General features: G+C 43.7%; 3 protein-coding genes across 5 annotated transcripts; 2 read left to right on the top strand and 1 right to left on the bottom strand.

The window, feature by feature from the left end:
* The first annotated feature begins 163 nt into the window (after window positions 1-163).
* On the top strand, window positions 164-6,459 carry LOC115172452 (atlastin-3). Of its 2 annotated transcripts, none has more exons than XM_029729917.1 (14): window positions 164-268; window positions 1,338-1,547; window positions 1,727-1,861; window positions 2,008-2,112; window positions 2,206-2,256; window positions 2,816-2,872; window positions 3,050-3,142; window positions 3,269-3,407; window positions 3,504-3,631; window positions 3,720-3,776; window positions 3,947-4,018; window positions 4,133-4,324; window positions 4,501-4,740; window positions 4,961-6,459. In XM_029729917.1, exons 2-14 carry the CDS (start codon window positions 1,344-1,346, stop codon window positions 5,018-5,020), a joined length of 1,533 nt encoding a protein of 510 aa, XP_029585777.1. In that variant the 5' UTR covers window positions 164-268; window positions 1,338-1,343; the 3' UTR covers window positions 5,021-6,459. The 2 variants fall into 2 exon arrangements, with proteins under 2 accessions (XP_029585777.1, XP_029585767.1); XM_029729907.1 differs by having other exon boundaries at window positions 1,724-1,861.
* A 1,073-nt stretch (window positions 6,460-7,532) lies between these two features.
* Window positions 7,533-12,854, top strand: LOC115172474 (cofilin-2). The gene is made up of 4 exons (XM_029729948.1): window positions 7,533-7,650; window positions 11,182-11,492; window positions 11,640-11,716; window positions 11,898-12,854. Exons 1-4 carry the CDS (start codon window positions 7,648-7,650, stop codon window positions 12,008-12,010), a joined length of 504 nt encoding a protein of 167 aa, XP_029585808.1. The 5' UTR covers window positions 7,533-7,647; the 3' UTR covers window positions 12,011-12,854.
* A 606-nt stretch (window positions 12,855-13,460) lies between these two features.
* Window positions 13,461-18,939, bottom strand: LOC115172464 (serine protease 23). Of its 2 annotated transcripts, none has more exons than XM_029729929.1 (2): window positions 18,581-18,939; window positions 13,461-15,464 (listed from the first exon to the last, which is right to left on the bottom strand). In XM_029729929.1, exon 2 carries the CDS (start codon window positions 15,451-15,453, stop codon window positions 14,269-14,271), a length of 1,185 nt encoding a protein of 394 aa, XP_029585789.1. In that variant the 5' UTR covers window positions 15,454-15,464; window positions 18,581-18,939; the 3' UTR covers window positions 13,461-14,268. The 2 variants fall into 2 exon arrangements, with proteins under 2 accessions (XP_029585789.1, XP_029585796.1); XM_029729936.1 differs by lacking the exon at window positions 18,581-18,939 and adding an exon at window positions 18,064-18,539.
* Between the last annotated feature and the right edge of the window lie 1,324 nt (window positions 18,940-20,263).

Below are 20,263 nucleotides of genomic sequence, written 5' to 3'. Positions count from 1 at the left end.
CACTTTATATTCCGCGTTCGTAGCACTTCGGTAAAACTACATTTACCATCATTCTTAGCGTAAGGATTATTGTCTGGAGAATCTTTGTAAATGTAGTTTAACTACTTCCCGGGATTAGGCCATTGATCGACACTAAAACTACAAGGCGATCGGACGCGGAAGTGACAATTCGTAGTTGGAAAGTTTTCATGGTTGCAGTGTTGTTATTTTTCTGACTCATAGCTATCTAGCTTGTTCCTGTGAAATTCGCTCATTTGGGATACCAAAGGTAAAACAGTGTTTCAGTTCATAAATCACGACTGTTCATGAACAGTAAACTATCCTTAACAATTGTGAGAATGTTTTTGTTAGCTAGTTGCTTTTAGCTCGCAGAAAAAAAGCCTCGCTAATTTCAGCGTGCGGTCAGTAACGTTAGCTACTTAGCTAAAATATTGTACTGTGCCGTGTCAACTAGCTAGATTGCTCAATAATTTTACTTGCCAACTAATGCCCTCAATGTATCAAATTGCTATTGGTCTAGACTGGTAGTAGTATAAAAGGAGTGTGCAATTGTTTGGGCCTTTCTATGTACTGTTAGCTAGTTACACAGATAAGCGAAGCCTGTTTCAGTCATGCAAATGCCTTTGTTACTCTGTACACTGCCTGTCAGACAGTCATGGTGCCACACCTTCAGAGCACCGGTCATAATTGCTAATTGGCTATCTTGTCTATGACAGGAGGAATGTAATAGTGTGTGAGCACATTCATTTTATTCTGATCTAAGAATGTCTAGTAAGGTGGAATATTGATGTAGCTTCCAGCCAGGTAAGGAATTGTAATGTTGTGTTGATTGATATAGCCCTATTTGCCTTTCCCCCCCTTTCGGCAAGGGTGGCTACTAGCACTGCAACAAAGAGCCTCATTGAGAGGGCTAAAGGAATCTCCGCGTGGAGCATGCATTAGCTCGCAGCAGGGTTGATGTATCACACATTATTTAGACACAGTCCTGCACATAGACCAACATTGTCTAATGATCTAAAGAGTATCTGTGTATGAGTCATTTCTCATTGGGTTTTCCTTATGGGGGAAAAAAAGAATAAAAATTCTGTTACTGTCTTTCATGGCCTCAGTTTGAGCTTGAATTGTTTATACAAGAAGTGAGATGACATGTCCAAATATAATGGCATAACAAGTTACCAGAGTTGTAACACCCAGTAGTTATACAGTATCATCAGCGTTGATATCAGCTTGATGTGAGACAGGCCTACATCTAACCGACACTAACATGAAACAATTCACGCCTCAGATAAGTACCTACACATAAGTCAAAATGTGGATGTCTGTCCCGTCACCCACAGGGAGCGATGGGGAGTGAGCCAGGGCCAGTCCAGATTGTGACAGTGTGCAAGAAGGATCACTCCTTTGCCTTGGACACAGAGGCTTTAGGACGGGTTCTGCTTGCACCGGAGGTTCGGGATAAACATGTGGTGGTGCTCTCGGTGGCCGGGGCCTTCCGGAAAGGCAAGAGCTTCATTCTGGACTTCATGCTCCGCTACATGTACAGGAAGGTCAGTGTTTCTGAAAATGGAACATGTACACCCACACTTGGTTCAAAGTTCAGTGTGTCATTCGTTCTATATCACATACCATCTCTACCTGTGAAGTGAATTGTTTCCTGATGTCAGACTTAATCCCAGGGCTGCTGGCCAGTCAGTAATGTGTAGTGATGTCTGTATTCCTCCAGAAGCATGGTGAGGAGTGGCTGGGTCAGGAGGATGAGCCCCTGACTGGGTTCAAATGGAGGGGGGGCTCAGAGCCAGAGACCACCGGCATCCAGCTGTGGAGTGAGGTCTTCCTGGTAGAGAAACGTGATGGGACGGAGGTACTGACTCCAACATTCAAAACTATGCTCCTTGGAATGATTGTGCAAAAAAATGATATGGCCATTGGAACACAAAAGTATGCAAATTGTAATGTTTGTGTTGGTATTATGCATTTGATTGATGGATTGATATCTGCCCTCTATAGGTGGCTGTATTACTGATGGACACCCAGGGTGCATTTGACAACCAGTCCACCGTGAAAGATTGTGCCACAATCTTTGCCCTCAGTACCATGACCAGCTCAATACAGGTGGTCTGCTATGCACTCATGTAATTTGTTACAATTGGTGTTACTTTTTAAAAACATTTATGTAATATGGTTGTGATTGTTTCTCTCTTGCAGATCTACAACCTCTCACAGAACATTCAGGAAGATGATCTGCAGCAGCTGCAGGTCTGTCTTCCTCAGCAGTAACATGTTTGCCTGGCTGAAACGACAGACTCTTTCTGACTCGATTCTCGGGAGGCACTGTAATTTTCCGATAATGAAAGGGGCTGTGCTCTTGCAGTGGTTGGTTCTCTGGGTCTCTCTCACTGAAACATACACATCCCTCCAGCCCCACCACCTTGCGTTGCAACTATTCGTTTTTCAAATCCAAGTAGCAAGAGGACTCAATCAGCTTGATTGCTCAAAACAGCTCTAAAACTAATGTAAACATTGGACTCAATAAGAGTTAAAAAATAAACAGGGTGTTCAGACCCAACAGTGTGTACACAGCTCACATTGTGCGCGTGGTCTGGTGTCAGACAGACTAACATGTTCCACAACCTGAGAGCATTGCTCCCCAAGGGGCATGGAAATATCAGGGAATTGAAAAACCTGTCACGGGTTTTGGATATCAATGTGCTCATTCAAAATCAGAGAATTTGAATGTACCTAAAGTACATTTTTGTCATTTATTTGATTTCCTCTGCATAATGAATGACATTATTTATGTTCTGTCTTCTTCCAGCTATTCACAGAGTATGGACGCCTCGCTATGGATGAAATCTTCCTGAAGCCATTTCAGGTATGAGAAGCAAAAGTCTTATAAACACAAAGCAATTGGTTATTTAGAATCTAGACCAATCATCTTTAAGTTCCTTTTGACTCTGCTTAAGATATAATATTTGCTAACTAAAAGTGCATTATTATATGTGCCTTGTTTTTAATATATATTGGTCGCTCCATTCTCCCATTTTCTCAGTCTCTGATGTTCCTAATCAGGGATTGGAGCTTTCCCTATGAATATAAATATGGTCTGCAGGGAGGCAGTGAGTTCCTTGATAAACGTCTACAGGTACTAGACCCTTTTTAGGGTACAATTTGATGTTGTTGGTGCTGCACTGTGTAAGATGAGAGAGTACATTTTGCCAGGTTTAAGTGTGCATTGGTGATAGTAACCAGTATTTGTGATGTTGTGCAGGTGAAAGAGACCCAGCATGAGGAACTACAGACAGTGAGGGAACACATTCATTCCTGCTTCACCTCCATCAACTGTTTCCTGCTACCACATCCTGGGTTGAAGGTGGCCACCAGCCCTGCTTTCAAGGGCCAGCTTAGTGGTATGGTTGCTCCTTGTACATCTTGTTAATCCATCTAATGATAACCACCTGAGTGTCTGAGGAAGGAACTTAATCGGTTTCAAACCTGTGTATCAGATGTGGCTCCAGAGTTTAAAGAGGAGCTACGCAACCTCATCCCCACGCTGCTGCAGCCAGACAACCTGGCTGAGAAAGAGATCAACGGCAACAAGGTCACCTGCAGGGGCCTGCTGGAGTTCTTCAAGGTGAGACTGTGTTTTTATCCCTCTGAGGTTCCTGACTGCCAGGTTTGTATCATTATGTTGTGTTTGACGGTGTAATGTTTGATTTCAGGCGTACATCAAGATCTACCAGGGTGAAGACCTACCACACCCAAAGTCCATGCTGCTGGTACACATCCATTTATCACTTAGATTTCAGGATTACACATCTTTGAGAGATGTAATGTAAATGCTATATTGCTCTTCCAACAGACATGTTCATATTTGAGGTTATTGAGTTTTTGTTGAATGTCACTAGTCCACTACCAGTAAATGTACATTGCATCTCTCTCACACAAGGCCACAGCAGAGGCCAACAACCTGGCTGCTGTGGCGGCAGCCAAAGACCAGTATTACAAGAACATGGAGAAGGTGGGTTTGTGTTCTTGGCAAAGAAAGCTATGTGCATTTTTTTTATCTGAAAGAAAAATTCCTCTTAACACTTAAGGCCTTGCATTCTGTATTAATCTCTCTATCGTCCTAAAGGTCTGTGGGGGAGACCTTCCCTATGTGGCTCCTGCCTCTCTGGAGGAGAAGCACCACTTCTTCCTCCAGGAGTCCCTCCATGTCTTCTCCTCCACCAAGAAGATGGGAGGACAGGAGTTCTGTGACCGCTACCAAGACCAGCTTGAGGCCGAGTTGGTAGAGCTGTGGCAGTCTTTCAGAAAGCACAATGAGGTAAGAGAGACTGATTCACAACCCAGGGATATCACTTGGCACCAGATCCATTTTTGTCAGTAAACATTTTATTTTCCATTTTAAATTTACTGTGGATACATAAAAGGTAGAATTATTGAAGTTAAGTTTACAGATAAACCTTTTGATTAATATTTTATTTTATTTCTCTTTGAAAGTCAAAGAATGTCTTCACTGCATTCCGGACACCTGCAGTGCTGTTTGTCCTTGTGTGCTTCCTGTACGTGCTGTCAGGGCTATTGCTCTTCATCGGCCTGGCTACCATTGCTTTTGCATGTGACTGTGTCTTGGGCCTAGCCATGGTCGCCATGCTCACCTGGGCCTTCATACGCTATTCGGGAAAATACCGGGGGCTGGGGGGAGCCATCGACCAGACGGCAGGTGTCATACTGCAGCAGGTGAGAACATCTTTTGAATTGTAGGTGTGGGTGGGACATGAGACAAGGCCCACTACAGTTGGTGCACAGAGTATGCAGTTGGACTGTAAAAAAAAAAAAAGCTAAGCGTTGTTGTTTGTAAACTTTTGGTAAGAATCAAAATGTCCTTAGAAGTAATTCAAGTACCCTTATTTAAATGTTTCATTCAATGCAATTTAATTATGTCCTTCTTTTCTTTCAGGCCACTGTGGTGTTGAATAAGTCGAGGCCAGCGGTGGCTAAGATGAAGAAATCCAGCTAGATGGCCTCTTTATCTCATTGCAATACAACATGCACACATCCCAGCACTAAAGCCTTACCATGCTATCACATGGAACCGACATATAGCACTGGCAAGGTGCAGTTACAACACCAACACATGATTACAATGGCAGTGGGAGGTCAACATAATGCACATACACCAGCATCTTTTCAATCGCACAATTGTACACTACATCACTCTATCTACATCAAGATGAGACCATAGTCTTACGGAGTATCTGGGGCAAAGGTGCATTATCTCATACCCATGGGGTTGTTTAATCCTCCGGACCTGTTTTTAACACTGACTGACACTGCCATTCGCACACTCCTCCTTGTCTGTAAAGACAACCCAGTGATGTTTACTTAGACACCCTAGACCCAAGTAATGCATTGTTATTGGACATGCCATGGATTTCAATGCATCATAATCTGTGTATCCTTTGTGACCAATGCTTATTACTGAGAGGCTTGCATGGAGGCTTTTAAGTCAAATTAGACTTGAGCAATTTATCCTCCTGATGGAATTTAACTATGCTCTGCTGTAATGGGGTATACATGTAGCCAGATCTTCTTGACTTTATGCTGGTCTCTTTGTACCGCTCTGTGGCCTTGTGCACATTCCATCCCATTCCCAGTTTTGCAGCATGCTCCTTATTTGCTTCCCCTTTATCCATGTCAGGGATTCCTTGTTGTTGTACTGTTTTTGCTTTTGTGTTTTATTCCAGGCTTGGAATCCTACTGTAATATCTCTCATTTTATGTTTTTATAAGCCCACTTTAGATGCACCACTGTTCTCCCTTGGAACTCGACCAAATATGTATTGCGTTACTTCTGAAATTGAATGGTTGGTTGAGAAACGTTAGTTAAGTGGCACTTACTTGAGGAATGAATGTTCCAAAGATGTTATGTAAGATTTCACTATACAGAGGATCACTTGAAATTAGATTGTGATCTTTTGAGAATTTAACCAAAAAAAATCGGGATTAGGTTAACTGGTTTGTGTGTAAACAAGTGATGGGTAATATGAGGCCCTTGGTCACCTGTCAGCCAAAGAATTACCCATAAGCATAGGGGGTACAATGAAAGGCAAGAGACCTTGCTTGTCCTCAGAATCCAGATAATTATACATAGTTCTAAAAGTTGTATTGTCTCTGACATTCTTTTTGCACATTCCATGTCTATGTTCCATTCCATTGTTGAGGCAAACAATTGGAGGCGTTTTCCGCATTTACTATTGCACTCTCCCTCCTCTCTGTACTGTTACTTTTTTTTAACTCATTCAACAAATAAAAATATACATTACAGTAGATGCATGAAATTCATTGCTTTTTTTCATTATCTTTTGCAATATTGTTTTGTGGCCTTGGTAACTATGTTTTTATTTACATTTTTAGAAAAAGTATTGCTTAAGCCAAATAAAATGCAAAAGACCTGTAAGTTTGGTTGAGTTCTTGACTAGTTCATATACCTATTTCACTATAAATTGGATATATATATACACCTATGTCAAGCCAAAAACGTTTTTCATTAAATGATTCTGGTGTTCCTTTTACTGAGAGGGTCAGTATAGAATGGATATAGGCCTACTGAAGATTGTTGACATTATTGATATTATGAAGATAGCAATCTTATTGCAGTCTTTTAATGATGATGAATCAATCACCCCTTACTGTTAGTTGGCATCAAGCAGGGTTATTGAATTAATTCATAGGGTGGGCGTGCCAACGGACAGGTTTTTGTGTTGTACACTGCTTCGTTGTAACCGAATGAAAAGAGGTTATTATCCATTCATACTCCAGTGGCGGAGCCGTTTGCTCTTTTTTATTTTGTCTTTGTCCCTCCTTCTCCCCCCACTCTTGCTGTCACTCCTTTCTATTCTCCACAATGCTGCTCCCACCAGTACGTACTGCGCAGTGAAATTTGCTATAGCGAAAATCATGTCCTTGTTTCCTTATATGGTGATCGGCGTCGCGGGCTGCCTTGTTGAACCGAGGCGCGTGCACTGCCGCCGCCACCATTCGCTTCCATATTTGGAAGTGAGTTCAACAATCCTTGTAGAGGGGGTGTGGTGAGGCGAGAAAGAGCAAATGAGAGCGAATACTGAGTTATTATGGATCCTACACTATGATAAATCATTATTCTCGTATCTGAATAGCATACGTGTCCGTAGTCTTATATTGTACACACAGAATCAATGTGATGCAGGGCGAATGTTTCCCCAAATATGTTTTCAAGTGAATGTCAGTGTCCGGCCTCAGGCATAAAAGCAACAGCATGCAGCATCTTTTGAGAATTAAGGGATACTCATCCTCGCATCCGTGCAATTCTAATTTCATAAAAAATTAAAATAGACTTCTATTTTATATAAATGTTGTTTATTTGTTCACATGTTATTTTTTATTTGGACAAACATTAAACGTTTGTCAAAAATTTAGAATTTCTAATCCCACCATACTCCATGTTAAAGCTAACGAGCACTCTTTCCTGGAGATGCTCGCGCTTCTCACCCCGCCATCAAGCACGCGCCGCTAAGCGCGTCCACGTGCTGTATCAAGTGTGTGCGAGATCGACACTGCATCACAGCTCATTCAATTTCTAACCAGACGCCGACCAATTCAGACAGCTATGGTACGTTTACATTTAACAACTATGTGGTATATCATTGGAAACAAAAAAATATATATATATACACACACAAGTATCATTATTGTGGTTTCGCTTTCTTTGTTGATGCAATGTATTTTAGCTAGTGAACAGCGAGTTCATTTTGAGATGAAGCCGACAGCATCATCAGATTGTCGGGTCAGCTGTGACTGCTATGCTGTCTTCTGGAACGTTTACTAGTTGAATCTTGGATGGTAGTAAATTTGTTTCAAAGTGTTTTTGAATCATTCAGGTGAATGTCCCTAACTCACAAAAGCTTGTTTTATGCAGATGCTTGCTCGTCTCTTGACGTTATAATCGCCTAACATAGGACGTGTTTGTATGGAAAGAAAACGACCCAAAAACTGCCTGGCGCCATTTCCTCCATCACCCAATCTCCCGTCACTAAAGGCCTAATGCCCAGTCTAGCACTAAGTTGCAAGTATCAGTCATTTATCACCGAATATGCTATCTAGTTTAACTAGCTAGCCACAGCCCAGTACTACTCACCCCTCGAATTTGCCAGCTATCTAGCACTATCTGGCCTTGTATTTGCCGGTACTAAAGGCTCGTTTAGCATGGCTAACGGAGTGCATTTTCTGTGCCTACACATAGCTAACTAGCCATTTAGCAAGCTAACATGTAGCTAACTAGCTAATTTGATTTCCACCTCCTTTGTCTCCGCCAGTCGCACGAGCCCCTTTGTTTTTATTAACTAGCAAACTAACTTGCGTAGGTGCCATGACAATTGATTTAACGTTAGCTTTAATTATAGATGGAACTTCTGTTTGCAACGTGTGAAAATAATCGCGTTAGCGGTCTGGTATTTTCTCGACATCGTTTTGCCTTATATAGTGCACATGTGCCATCACTGCATTCATGGCCCCACCCTGGTTTTTGGTGCAAAGAACATTTTTGAACCTTTTCTCTATTGTAAACAGTAGGCAACTAACGTTAGCTATTAAATGTCTATCCGGAGTAACTTTATTTAGTGATGGGCAACGCTATAACAGTCAGGCGAAGGTGAAAACTTGTCTGGGGTGTCACCGTTATTCCACGAGCTAACGTTAAATGTTTTGCAAGCGGTCCTTTTGTCGTTAGCAAGCGTTTCCCACGACGTTCTTCCTGGTTTTTACGCATCAACTTTTGGCAAGTGGTGCGTCGGAACGAAGTGCTGGGATGCTTGCGAACGACCAAATCTACTGTAGCATACGCAATAAACAATTCGTCATAAATGTTTGTGGCACGCACCTGGGTCTCACTCAACGTACGTGGCATAACCCTGAATAAACTTGTCGAATTATCAACATGTTTGTTCAAAAGCGCAAATTCTAGTTTCTATTGTCATGCTTTCCGTGTGATATTAAATTCTTATTTTGGTGAATCTGCCTGATTGTGGACGGATCTTGATTACTTTCAATTTAGTCGACTAATTACAGATCATATTTTCCCACCTGCTGTTCATTTGTGAGGCCTTTATGTACCGTTGTTGATCATGTGAATAATGTATTGCAACGTGACATCAATGCTTTGGTTCTATTGTGTATGTGATGAATGAATGGTCACTGTTGGACACGATTGGCCCGTGTTCCTGCCGAGTAGTGAGCTAGCTGGGTCCGTCCCAGCTATTCCGGAGGAGCCCACAGTAGTCTTTAGTGCCCTATTATGGGTGCAGTTGGACAGACGCAGGACAAGCGAAGTAAAATTATTGGGTTAAATAATTTCTTGTTGATTACAGCTACTTGGTGAAGGATTATTTTAGATTTGTCACACTTGATTTCAAGTGAATTGGAATAAAATGTATTGTCCTTTTTCAGCACCTCAACTGACTCAGTCTGGAGAACTACCTTTGTAGTCACGAACCTGACATTGTCTGTCTTATGTGCTGTTACTTGAACCTTAACTTTTGGCAACATTCTGTGGTATTTTATGGCAGGAAGCAAGGGATCTCTATTGCTCTGAAAAGAACATGCTTTCTGCATGGAGGGACTAAAGGGTATCATCTCCACTGGCTTCTGGGTACTTGTCTTTTCATACTGGTATCCCCAGTCAGTGCTTTAGTCTGTGGCTTGCTGCAGTGTGAAGAAACATGCATTGTCTGAAGAGCTCTCAGAATAGTAACAGGAGTGCTCATTGTTTTGGAAGATCGGCAGGATTAAGTGGAGCTGCATGGCAGTTGGCTGCTGTTCAAACACTCTGGCCTCTTCACCCTTGGTAGGGGTGCCTTGCTCTTCCTAGAAAAAAACAATTGCCCTGGAAATGGAAGTCTTCCCCGGCAGCACTTTAAATACTCTTGCAAAGTCTTTTCACTTCTGTTCAAGATGTCTCTAATCCAGATGTTTGCATCTAAACTCTTCAAACTCACCACTAGGTGATTAGGTCCTGAGCCCAGTGTGCTCTCACAGGCCCTGGCCATCCTCACGCCCAGAGCAAACAGGCCCACACCCTTCACACACAAATGACTTCAAAGTGGGTCACTACAGTGGCAGGGCTCTGGAAGGCATGAAGCCACTCTCAGACGAGAAGTGCATTTTTAATGAAGGCTGCTTCTGTTGTATGGATGTGGCTTTACTTGGTGAAGAGTGTCTAGTCTACCTGATTTTGCAGAAGGCTGATGAAAGGATTGGCCAAAACCTGCCAGATGGAGGGATGTTTTGACACTTGGTAACATCCTCTGGCTGATTTCTGCATGGGTTGATGTGATGCCTGTTGGGTAAAATGCCCTAATGGAAATCAGAATACCTGAGCAAGGTTTTATAAGGCTGTTACTCAGATGTGGCCTTTTTATTTTTTTCCCCACAGAGGATCCATTGTCTGTGACCGACCCACACATTCTAAGGCTTAATTCCTGTCCCCACCTTCACTCCCATGGCTATTTTTAAAGCAGTTACTTACTTACGTGGCATGGCTGGCTATCTCACATACTGTACACGTTTATAGTAGGAGGAAAAACCCTCATTGTGTAACCTGGTTTTATCTGCCCTTTTCAGAGACACCTGTTACTGGCCCTTATCAGGCAGTGGCAATCTATCAATGCACCTTTGGCATGTTACTTTATTTACCAAGGTACACCAGACAGACCAACATTAATTTGTCCCCCTCACAGCTACAGGTATCCCTTACTCATCAGAGATGTTGGTGTGGGTTCTCCAGATTGTGTCCAAGTTTGGAAAAAGGGTTCAACCCTGTGCCTTTCTCTGAATGCCACGCCTGCTGAATCATGCATGCCTTGCTGTACATCATGCTTTTCTGGTCAATGCCATGGATGGGGACTCGTATAGTCCCCATTTATCTTGACTTATCATGTGGGTACAGGTCATAGAAACCATAGGATGCATTCTGGCTTATGGTGCCCCCCACCCATAGGACTAATAGCCGTTTGTTCATAACTGCTAGTCATTGTGCATCTACCTCCCTATTGATTCCCTTTATCAGCAGTCCTTGAAGGGTGTGTTCCTGCAGTGTGAGAAGTCCAAGGCAGATGCATATGACTACTCTCTCTGTCCCTCTGCGCAGGCTTCCGGGGTGACAGTGACAGATGACGTTATCACAGTCTTCAACGAGATGAAGGTGCGTAAGGCGCAGGCGAACGAGGATGAGAAGAAGAAGAGGAAGAAGGCGGTGCTGTTCTGTCTGAGTGAGGACAAGAAGCACATCATCCTGGAGGAGGGCCAAGAGATCCTGACAGGAGACGTGGGTGTCACGGTCCAGGACCCCTACCTGCACTTCGTCAAGATGCTGCCCCCAGACGACTGCCGTTACGCCCTCTACGACGCCACCTACGAGACCAAGGAGACCAAGAAAGAGGACCTGGTCTTCATCTTCTGGTGAGGAATGAGAGAGGGGGGCTCGGCTAGACTTGGGTGTAGGCTGAGGGGGGCATCGTACATTTTCTGCTATGCTGTCACTTGACTGTTCAATCGCTTGGCTTCTACACTCGGGACAATGGTTAAACCATTACCCCTCCCTCATAGGGCCCCAGATGGCGCTCCCCTGAAGAGCAAGATGATCTACGCCAGCTCAAAGGATGCTATCAAGAAGAAGTTCACAGGTGAGAAGCACTGACCGTTGTGGATGTAATAGACCTTTTGGGCTTTGGGTTCTCTTCAAATTAAATGGAATCTCCTTGCTCAACCCTATAGCTCTGTGTAATTGAATTATACATATTTTGGGGGGGGGGGGTTAATAAGCTTTGTGTCCTATGTGAAGCTACATTTTGGCCTCCATTTCAGGTATCAAGCACGAGTGGCAAGTGAACGGTTTGGAAGACATCAAGGACCGGCGCACCCTTGCCGACAAGCTTGGAGGCTCATCGGTAATCACCCTGGAAGGAAGCCCTCTATAAATTTAGCCCCAGGCTTCAACTGAAGCCAGACATCTGAAGGGGTTGGCTGTTCATTCCAATATGGTTGGGAGGAGGGGCAAAGCAGGATCATTTGTGGGACTGTTGGGGGGGGAGGGGTATTGTGGGAGGGGGGGGTGTGAAAGTGACAGTTTTCAAATTCCACAAATGCAGCCTGTCATTCCAGTTCACACGACATAATGAACACGAACAAAACGCACACTAAGAAAAAGCAATAAAAAGATAAATGAATAAAAAAAATACAAAATTGATGAAGGATGATGATTATGAAGACTAAATATGTAAATGTTTAAGGACAGGGTTTTGTTCTGTCTGGATTCCACTAAAATGACGATCGCATAGAAAAGGGACAGGGCAACAACTGTTACAATTCCAACTTGGCTCCAGCAAGATACTGTTCTTAATTATACAACTACCTTTTTTTGCCAAACTTCTAGTTAAGTTTTCTAAGTGTGTGTAGTTGAGACTAGGTGTAGTACAAGACCATTAACGCTTGATTGATTGCACATGAAGCATCGACGTTCTCCTGGGAAGCACGGTTCATTTTTGTGTGGGGGGGGGGGGGGGGGTTGAACATACAAATTACACAACTTTTAAGTGAGTCCAGTTATTTTTTTATTTCCAGTTCTGAGTTAAAAGATAAATAAAACATGGCGTTGATGTAAAAATTTAACACATTCCTTATACAACAGGATCTGGTGGGTTTAGAAGTGTGACAGTAAGACGGGGGCGATGTATTTGAACTGCCTGTGTTCAGAATTTAGACTGGTATTGAATGGATGTTTTGTATCGTCTCCTTATCTCTAATAAAAAGGCACTAAACTAACTTTGTACTCTGCCTTTTTTTTTTGTCTAGCTTGTGTGATTTGAGGAATGACCAAGCTAATAAGGTTGATAATTTAGCCTGTCCAAATGGAAGATGTGGATGTCTGAGTGTTTTAGGCAAAAATATTGATGTCCTATTGGCTGCTGTTACACAGGCAGCCCAATTCTGATCTTTTGGCCAATGAGAGCAAATATTTTGCCAATAATTGATCAAAAGATTGGAATGGGCTGCCTGTGTAAATGACTGTCAAGTGTCTGGGTAATATCTGAATAAATTGTCACTTGGTTGAACTATTAAATGATTGGTTGGTCCAGGAACCTGCTTACACTGGGCAGTTAGTGATGCTTTTATTTGTAATTGGTGAACTTGGTATTCTGTGCAATGTGTACCTGTAACATCCGCTTGATTGAATTTTGTTCTTTGTCAGAAATTGTAAAATTGAAACAATTAGTGGTTTTAAAGATCAATGGCATCGTGTATCCTAAATGTTTACATACTGACCACATGAGGGCACTCCAACTCCTCTGAAAAGTGGATTCCATTTTACAGTAGCAAGTAGCAACTCATTATTTGTATACCTGTTGGTTTCCATAACTGGCACAAGCATTAATGATAAATCTCTTAGTTTATTAAAATAGGCATTTACAAAAAATATTATCACCATTTGATTTTCACCCCCTAACCCGCTTGAAAGCAAGCAGTTTATGCTGCCAGCACTAAGAAACTCCCTTAGGTTTTCAGAATCTGACGTTCATTGATTTCACCATTGATACCTTCAACCCTTTTCGACATGTTTGGTGTATTGAGGCGCCGTATCTTGTCAGTGTGGCTAGGTATGCCTCTGGGCCATTGGGGCCGAGTATACATTTTACAGGTGTCTTTCTAACCCAGAATGAGAAGTCCCTGTACTTTCCAAAATCATTCACATCCTTAAGCGACGTCACCTAAACAAATAAGACGTCCCCTCCCCACATCTCTTTGTAAAATCAACTCCACACCCGCACATTTGATCCTAAATGTTGAAAAACATGCAGCCACAGTATTACACAGAACAATGGGAGAGTATCTAAAGAAAATAAATCCAGTAGTTGCTCCATTGGCTAAAGCTGTTCAATACTATTCCAAAGTATAAAGTTAATGGCTGCTACCATAGTTATAAAACAGCAAGGCTCCTAGTCACAGTGGTTAACACCTCCAAGGGAAACCTGTTACGGCGCATGAAGGTTTAGCAGTCCTGTTTTCTTCGATAGTATTGTAGATGTTTAATTTTTATTAGGATTAAATCCCGTTTCACTCTTACCCTAATTTCCTCTCCACATCTCCTTTAAGGGATTTTGTGCTTACTTTAAATAGTTATCTGTCATGGACTTCATAGCCTCTTTTTTTTCTAGGCCATCCCCCTTCCCCTTCTCTCTCAGTCCTGACTGCAGTCCACTCGGTTCCCATGCACCCAGTAACAGATCTGGGCAAACTTCAGCGGGGTGAATCTCACAGCCACGTTGTAGTCGCGGTTCTCCCCATCAATCTCCAGCCACTGGTGTCCAGAGAAGATGCCGATGACTTTTCTCTCCCAGCGTTCCAGAGCCGTGTCCCACACGCGGCCGTACACCCCCGAGCCGCTGGCCCCCGGCCGGGCATCACAGTGCTGGTAGATCAGGTCGTTAGACTCGTCCTCCACAGGACAGAAGCGGTAGACCAGCTCCCCAGGCCTGTCACTGTCAAACCCAGAGAAGTGGATGCGTTTCCCTGCCAGGTCGTCAGAGGAGGGAGCCACAGACAGACGCATGAAGGGCCGGCGGTGGGGCCAGCGCAGCTCCAAGAGGGCGTAGTCAAAGTCCATGCTGACCTCCTGGGGGCCTTGGATCCAGCCCTTGGGGACACGGGTGCGTTTGACCCGGACCCAGCGCACCAGGGGCTTCTTGGTGGGGGTCTGGCTGGGCTTGGTGCCGTTGATGTACGGAGGAGTCAGGAAGCCTACCCTCAGTTTACGGGCTCCCTTGACGTAGTCCTTCCCATCATGCACGCAGTGGGCAGCGGTCAGGACATGGCGTCGAGACACTAGGACCCCAGTGCAGCCGGTGGAGATCCTCACAGCTGTGGAGAATGGGTAGTCCAACAGGAAGTGGTCACCGCGTATGTTGAAGCGCCCATCAGCCCCGTAGATCTGTCTTTTCTGACGCCTGTGCCTACTGGTAACTCTACGTCCTCTTGTTGGTGGAGGTTGAATGGCAGGACTGATGGTGCCCTCATAATCATCCTCATCCGCCACATCCACAGTGGTGAGGGTACGAGAACCGTCTGCATAGAGCGTCTCGAAGGCCAGCTGCTCAGTCAGGTGCTCTCGCCTGCTCTCTTGCTCTCCTTTGTGGTAGCAGCTGGCATTGCAGTGAGTGGTGAAGTCCAGTTGAGTCTGGGAACTGAAGCGAGAGCGGGAGAGGGGCAGGGGTGCATGGGGCACCAGTGAAGGGAGGTGGAGGTGGACGGGGTGTTGGTGAGGGGGGGCTCGAGATGGCAGAGAGGGGGGGAGGAGGAGTGAGAGGAGCACGACTAAGATGGAGAGATGAGCCAGGCCAGAGTTTGGATTTGGATACATGGTCATGGAGCAAAACACTGAAATGAAAAACATGTAAAACATTTAGTGTACACCCCACAACAATACACAAAAGACACAAAAAAAAGGAAACTACTTATCCGTGAGGAACGGTAGGGTATAGATGAACTAGGAATGTTATGGACTTTGCAGAAACCTTGTTTGATTAAAGATGCTTCAAAACAGATCATCACTAATGAAACACAACGGTGTGGAGAACACTGGCTTCACTGGCTTGTCTCCCCAGTTTAAGTACATCATTCACAAACACTCTCAACCCATAATCCCCCATAAAACCAGTCCACTCTCAGTCTGACACAAGGCTTCCAAGTCCCCTCGCTCAGAGCCCATACACGCGGGATCAGCTAATGCAGGCTCATGTTGCAATGCAGGTCTGAATGTTCACTTCTTTGAATAGGTTACAATGCAGCTCTTGTTCCTGTCTATACTGTGGGCTATTCAGAAAATGTCATTTTAAACCACGCTACAAGGGTATGACAAGCATTAAAATGTCAGTTCTGCTGGTGGTCTTAGCGCTCAAAGAGAGGTTTGTTATACAAGCCATCTGGTTATGTACACAAGATAAGAGTACATCAGGAAAGTGGCACACATTAGATATTGGTCGCTGTGTTAGGACACTGCTTATGGTTGCACAGATTATTTGTCTGCAAATGAACTCGTATCATAATGAATCTTGGCTACCGTGTTGTGTATGAGTGGGAGGATAGGTGGACTGAAGGGGAGGGGACGTGTATTCCAGCTTGCTCTGCGGAAAGAGAAGGGCGTCTCAAATGATATTTATGATAAGGCTCTGGGGCAAGGTGGTGTCTGCCGTCAAACATGAACTACCTTTCTCTGTATGAGTGTCGAAGGCAGGCTCAGAGGGTCCAGGGGGAACTCGATAGGTGGGACAACTATGGATCCTCAGGCTCAAGTGGCGTAGAAGAGAGCAGGTGTCTCAAGACCCGTTTATACCTGGTGCTAACACGCATCCTGTGTCCAGATAAGGTCCACATTTGTATTGTGCCCACATTTTCAGATAGGCGTAAACGATTAAAGACGCATTGTGAACTGATTTTCATCAGATCTTATAAGTGTAAACGGACAAGATCACTCTGACCTATACTGCTATGCAGTCAAAAACAGCAGTCACCACACCCTGGTCTCTGATCCCTTCCCATGTTCGTGCCAGGTATTAGTGCAGCTTCAAAGTGGAACAATAGGCATTGGCATACAAAGAGAGGCAGGGGAAGGGTGGAGGCGAAAACAGGCAATTCCCATCACATCATAGTGTCGACAGAGAAGATACAGTTACTCAAAGGTGCTCATGTCTTGAATAGATGCAGCCTAGGGACTCCATGTTAGGGGTTACTGACCTACACTGCTATGCAGTCAAAAACAGCAGTCACTACACACCCCTGTTCTCTTATCCCCTACACATCAAACATCTACATTTAGCCATCTTCTATTGGGTTCCTTTCAATTTGTGGGGACATTTTTACAAACATATGCCAGAGAGGACTAAACACGAGTGTCCACTTCTAAGGCTATTAAAGTCTGTATAGACTGTAACCTTTATAGTTTCCATGGTCTGAGACAGATTAGCTTTAATTGGGGAAAAGGGATAGAATATCAAGTAGAATCACACATCTAACCACACTAACCTATAATCAGCAAGCATTTGATGAGGGACCCAAAATAATGGATAATATATGTCAAGAAATATCACGGTGAGTCTTTATTCCATTTTCCAATAATCTGCGGAGAGTGAGTTTGGTTTGGGTGAAAGTCCAAGTCCCAAAGTACACAACAGTAAACTGATCCCCACATTAGAAAGATCTTCCAGCTCTAACACATTGTAGAGCCAAACAGCCTAACAGCCTTTTTGAATCCTCTCTAAGGCACCGGACCTCCACTAACTCTGTCAGCACCTTCCATCAGAGTCATTTCATATACATTCCAATTCCAGTCAATTTCATTTGGCAATTTGAATGGAACGACCTTCCCCATGTCCACATAGATCCCATTTCTGACAAGCAAAGCTGATGATTATAGCCCTCTGAGAGGGTACTATACTAGTGCTACGTAAATCCATGACTACACGGAACTCTATTCCACATCAAGTAACTCATACAAGCAGTAAAATTAGATTTAAAAAACAAGATTAAAATACACCTTATGGAACAGCGGGGACTGTGAAGAGACACAAACACAGGCACAGACACATGCATACACACACGATAACATACGCACTATACACACGTACACATGGATTTTGTGTTGTAGATATGTGGTAGTAGAGTAGTGGTCTGAGGGCACACACTTAATGTGTTGTGAAATCTGTTGTGAATGTATTGTAATGTTTTAAATTTGTTATAACTTCCTTAATCAGTCAATCAAATGTATTTATTAAGCCCATTTTACATCAGCCGATGTCACAAAGTTTTGCTGGACCGCAGGAAGAGTAGCTCTGCCTTGACAGCAGCTAATGGGGGTCCATAATAAATACAAATACAAATACAAATAGCCCTCTGAGGGATCCTGAGAGGATAACACGCAGTAATGCACCTATATAAGCTACTAAGCACATAAACATTTGAATAATGGATATATGTACACCTGAAAGCTGTTGTCGGCATTCTTCATCTCATCTCTGACCCTTGAGTGAAGGCTGGAATTCTGAGAACAACCTGCTTCCCAGGGCCAGAGCTTTGTCCTGAAAACCCCCTCACTGGGTCTTTTGTCATTCACCAACCTCATTCATCATGAGTGAATGTAGTACTGTGCCATGTCCACTCATTGGGTTGTTGTTAGACCCCAAAGACAACAGATGATGTTTACCTTGCCCAGTCACTATTGAGTTGCACCAATACAGGGGAATAGTGCTGGGAGGCAGTATACTCAACTCACTGAAAAATGCGGGGGGTTGACTTTGGCAAAAGTTCATGATTAGCTATGAAACGTTCACTTACAGTAGTGGAGCAACAATATTAGTTACTTTGCAACACATTTCCCAGGCTAAAAAAAGTGACGTTACAATGTAGCCTCCTGGTAACAAACCAGCTATAACTATATTCAAAATAATGATTAACAAATTATTAGGCTACTTAGAATGACAATAAATGTCATACTGTACCTTTTTGTTAAAAAGTTAGTCTGTGTTTAAATCCAATTCACGTTTTCGCCCCCTTCAAAACTATCGGGCATATCAATTCTCCAGATTTCTCCCATCGCTTCAGTGTGACAGGTATCTATCTATCTCTCTCTTCACAGTCCTCAGAGAGCGAGTCGCCACTTTGATAACGTGTCCTAATTAATTCGGTCAAAGCAAAGTTTATTGATGAGAGTCAACTATTGGCTTATATTCATTCCTAATCAAAGTGACTGTCCGTCCGAGTGAGTCGCTTCAACGGCTGTCCGGCTCAAACGCGCTTACAAATAACTGTCTGAAAATGTTACTGAAAATACATTTAGAGGCGATCTCCCTCACGGTCCTAGCGCCCCTGCTCTACACAAAAAAAACGTAACATGTCTCAACTGGACAAATCTGCTTTTAGGATGGTGAGAGAAGATGGGTACTGGCAGAGCACATACGAAACATTCTGAAGCCCTCAAGTCAAGATCATTGTGTCCTCCAGCTGCAAACAGTCCAAGTGAAACTTAACTTGTTTCTCCTGTCAGGAGTAGACCTTGGCACTGGGGTTGGGGAGTGAATCAAATGTGAATAGACTGAGGCTATATTAAATGCCATCTGTCATTTAGAGCAGAAGAGATGCTGAAAAATGCAAATTGCAAAAGGCTCTTAAAATTCTTAGTCCCTGATACAGTTGCAAAAAAAGCAACAGACATGGACTTATAATGTACAGTCGTGGCCAAAAGTTTTGAGAATGACACAAATATAAATTTTCACAAAGTCTGCTGCCTCAGTTTGTATGATGGCAATTTGCATATACTCCAGAATGTTATGAAGAGTGATCAGATGAATTGCAATTAATTGCAAAGTCCCTCATTGCCATGCAAATGAACTGAATCCCCCAAAAACATTTACACTGCATTTCAGCCCTGCCACAAAAGAACCAGCTGACATCATGTCAGTGATTCTCTCATTAACACAGGTGTGAGTGTTGACGAGGACAAGGCTGGAGATCAATCTGTCATGCTGATTGAGTTCGAATAACAGACTGGAAGCTTCAAAAGGAGGGTGGTGCTTGGAATCATTGTTCTTCTTGTCAACCACGGATACCTGCAAGGAAACATGTGCCGTCATCATTGCTTTGCACAAAAAGGGCTTCACAGGCAAGGATATTGCTGCCAGTAAGATTGCACCTAAATCAACCATTTATCGGATCATCAAGAACTTCAAGGAGAGCGGTTCAATTGTTGTGAAGAAGGCTTCAGGGCGCCCAAGAAAGTCCAGCAAGCGCCAGGACCGTCTCCTAAAGTTGATTCAGCTGCGGGATCGGGGCACCACCAGTACAGAGCTTGCTCAGGAATGGCAGCAGGCAGGTGTGAGTGCATCTGCATGCACAGTGAGGCGAAGACTTTTGGAGGATGGCCTGGTGTCAAGAAGGGCAGCAAAGAAGCCACTTCTCTCCAGGAAAAACATCAGGGACAGACTGATATTCTGCACAAGGTACAGGGATTGGACTGCTGAGGACTGGGGTAAAGTCATTCTCTCTGATGAATCCCCTTTCCGATTGTTTGGGCATCCGGAAAAAAGCTTGTCCGGAGAAGACAAGGTGAGCGCTACCATCAGTCCTGTGTCATGCCAACAGTAAGGCATCCTGAGGCCATTCATGTGTGGGGTTGCTTCTCAGCC

Source organism: Salmo trutta, chromosome 3 (genome assembly GCF_901001165.1).
Source record: "Salmo trutta chromosome 3, fSalTru1.1, whole genome shotgun sequence".
In the NCBI taxonomy this organism is placed as follows: Eukaryota; Metazoa; Chordata; class Actinopteri; order Salmoniformes; family Salmonidae; genus Salmo; species Salmo trutta.
This window is presented reverse-complemented; position numbering and strand designations above follow the sequence as displayed.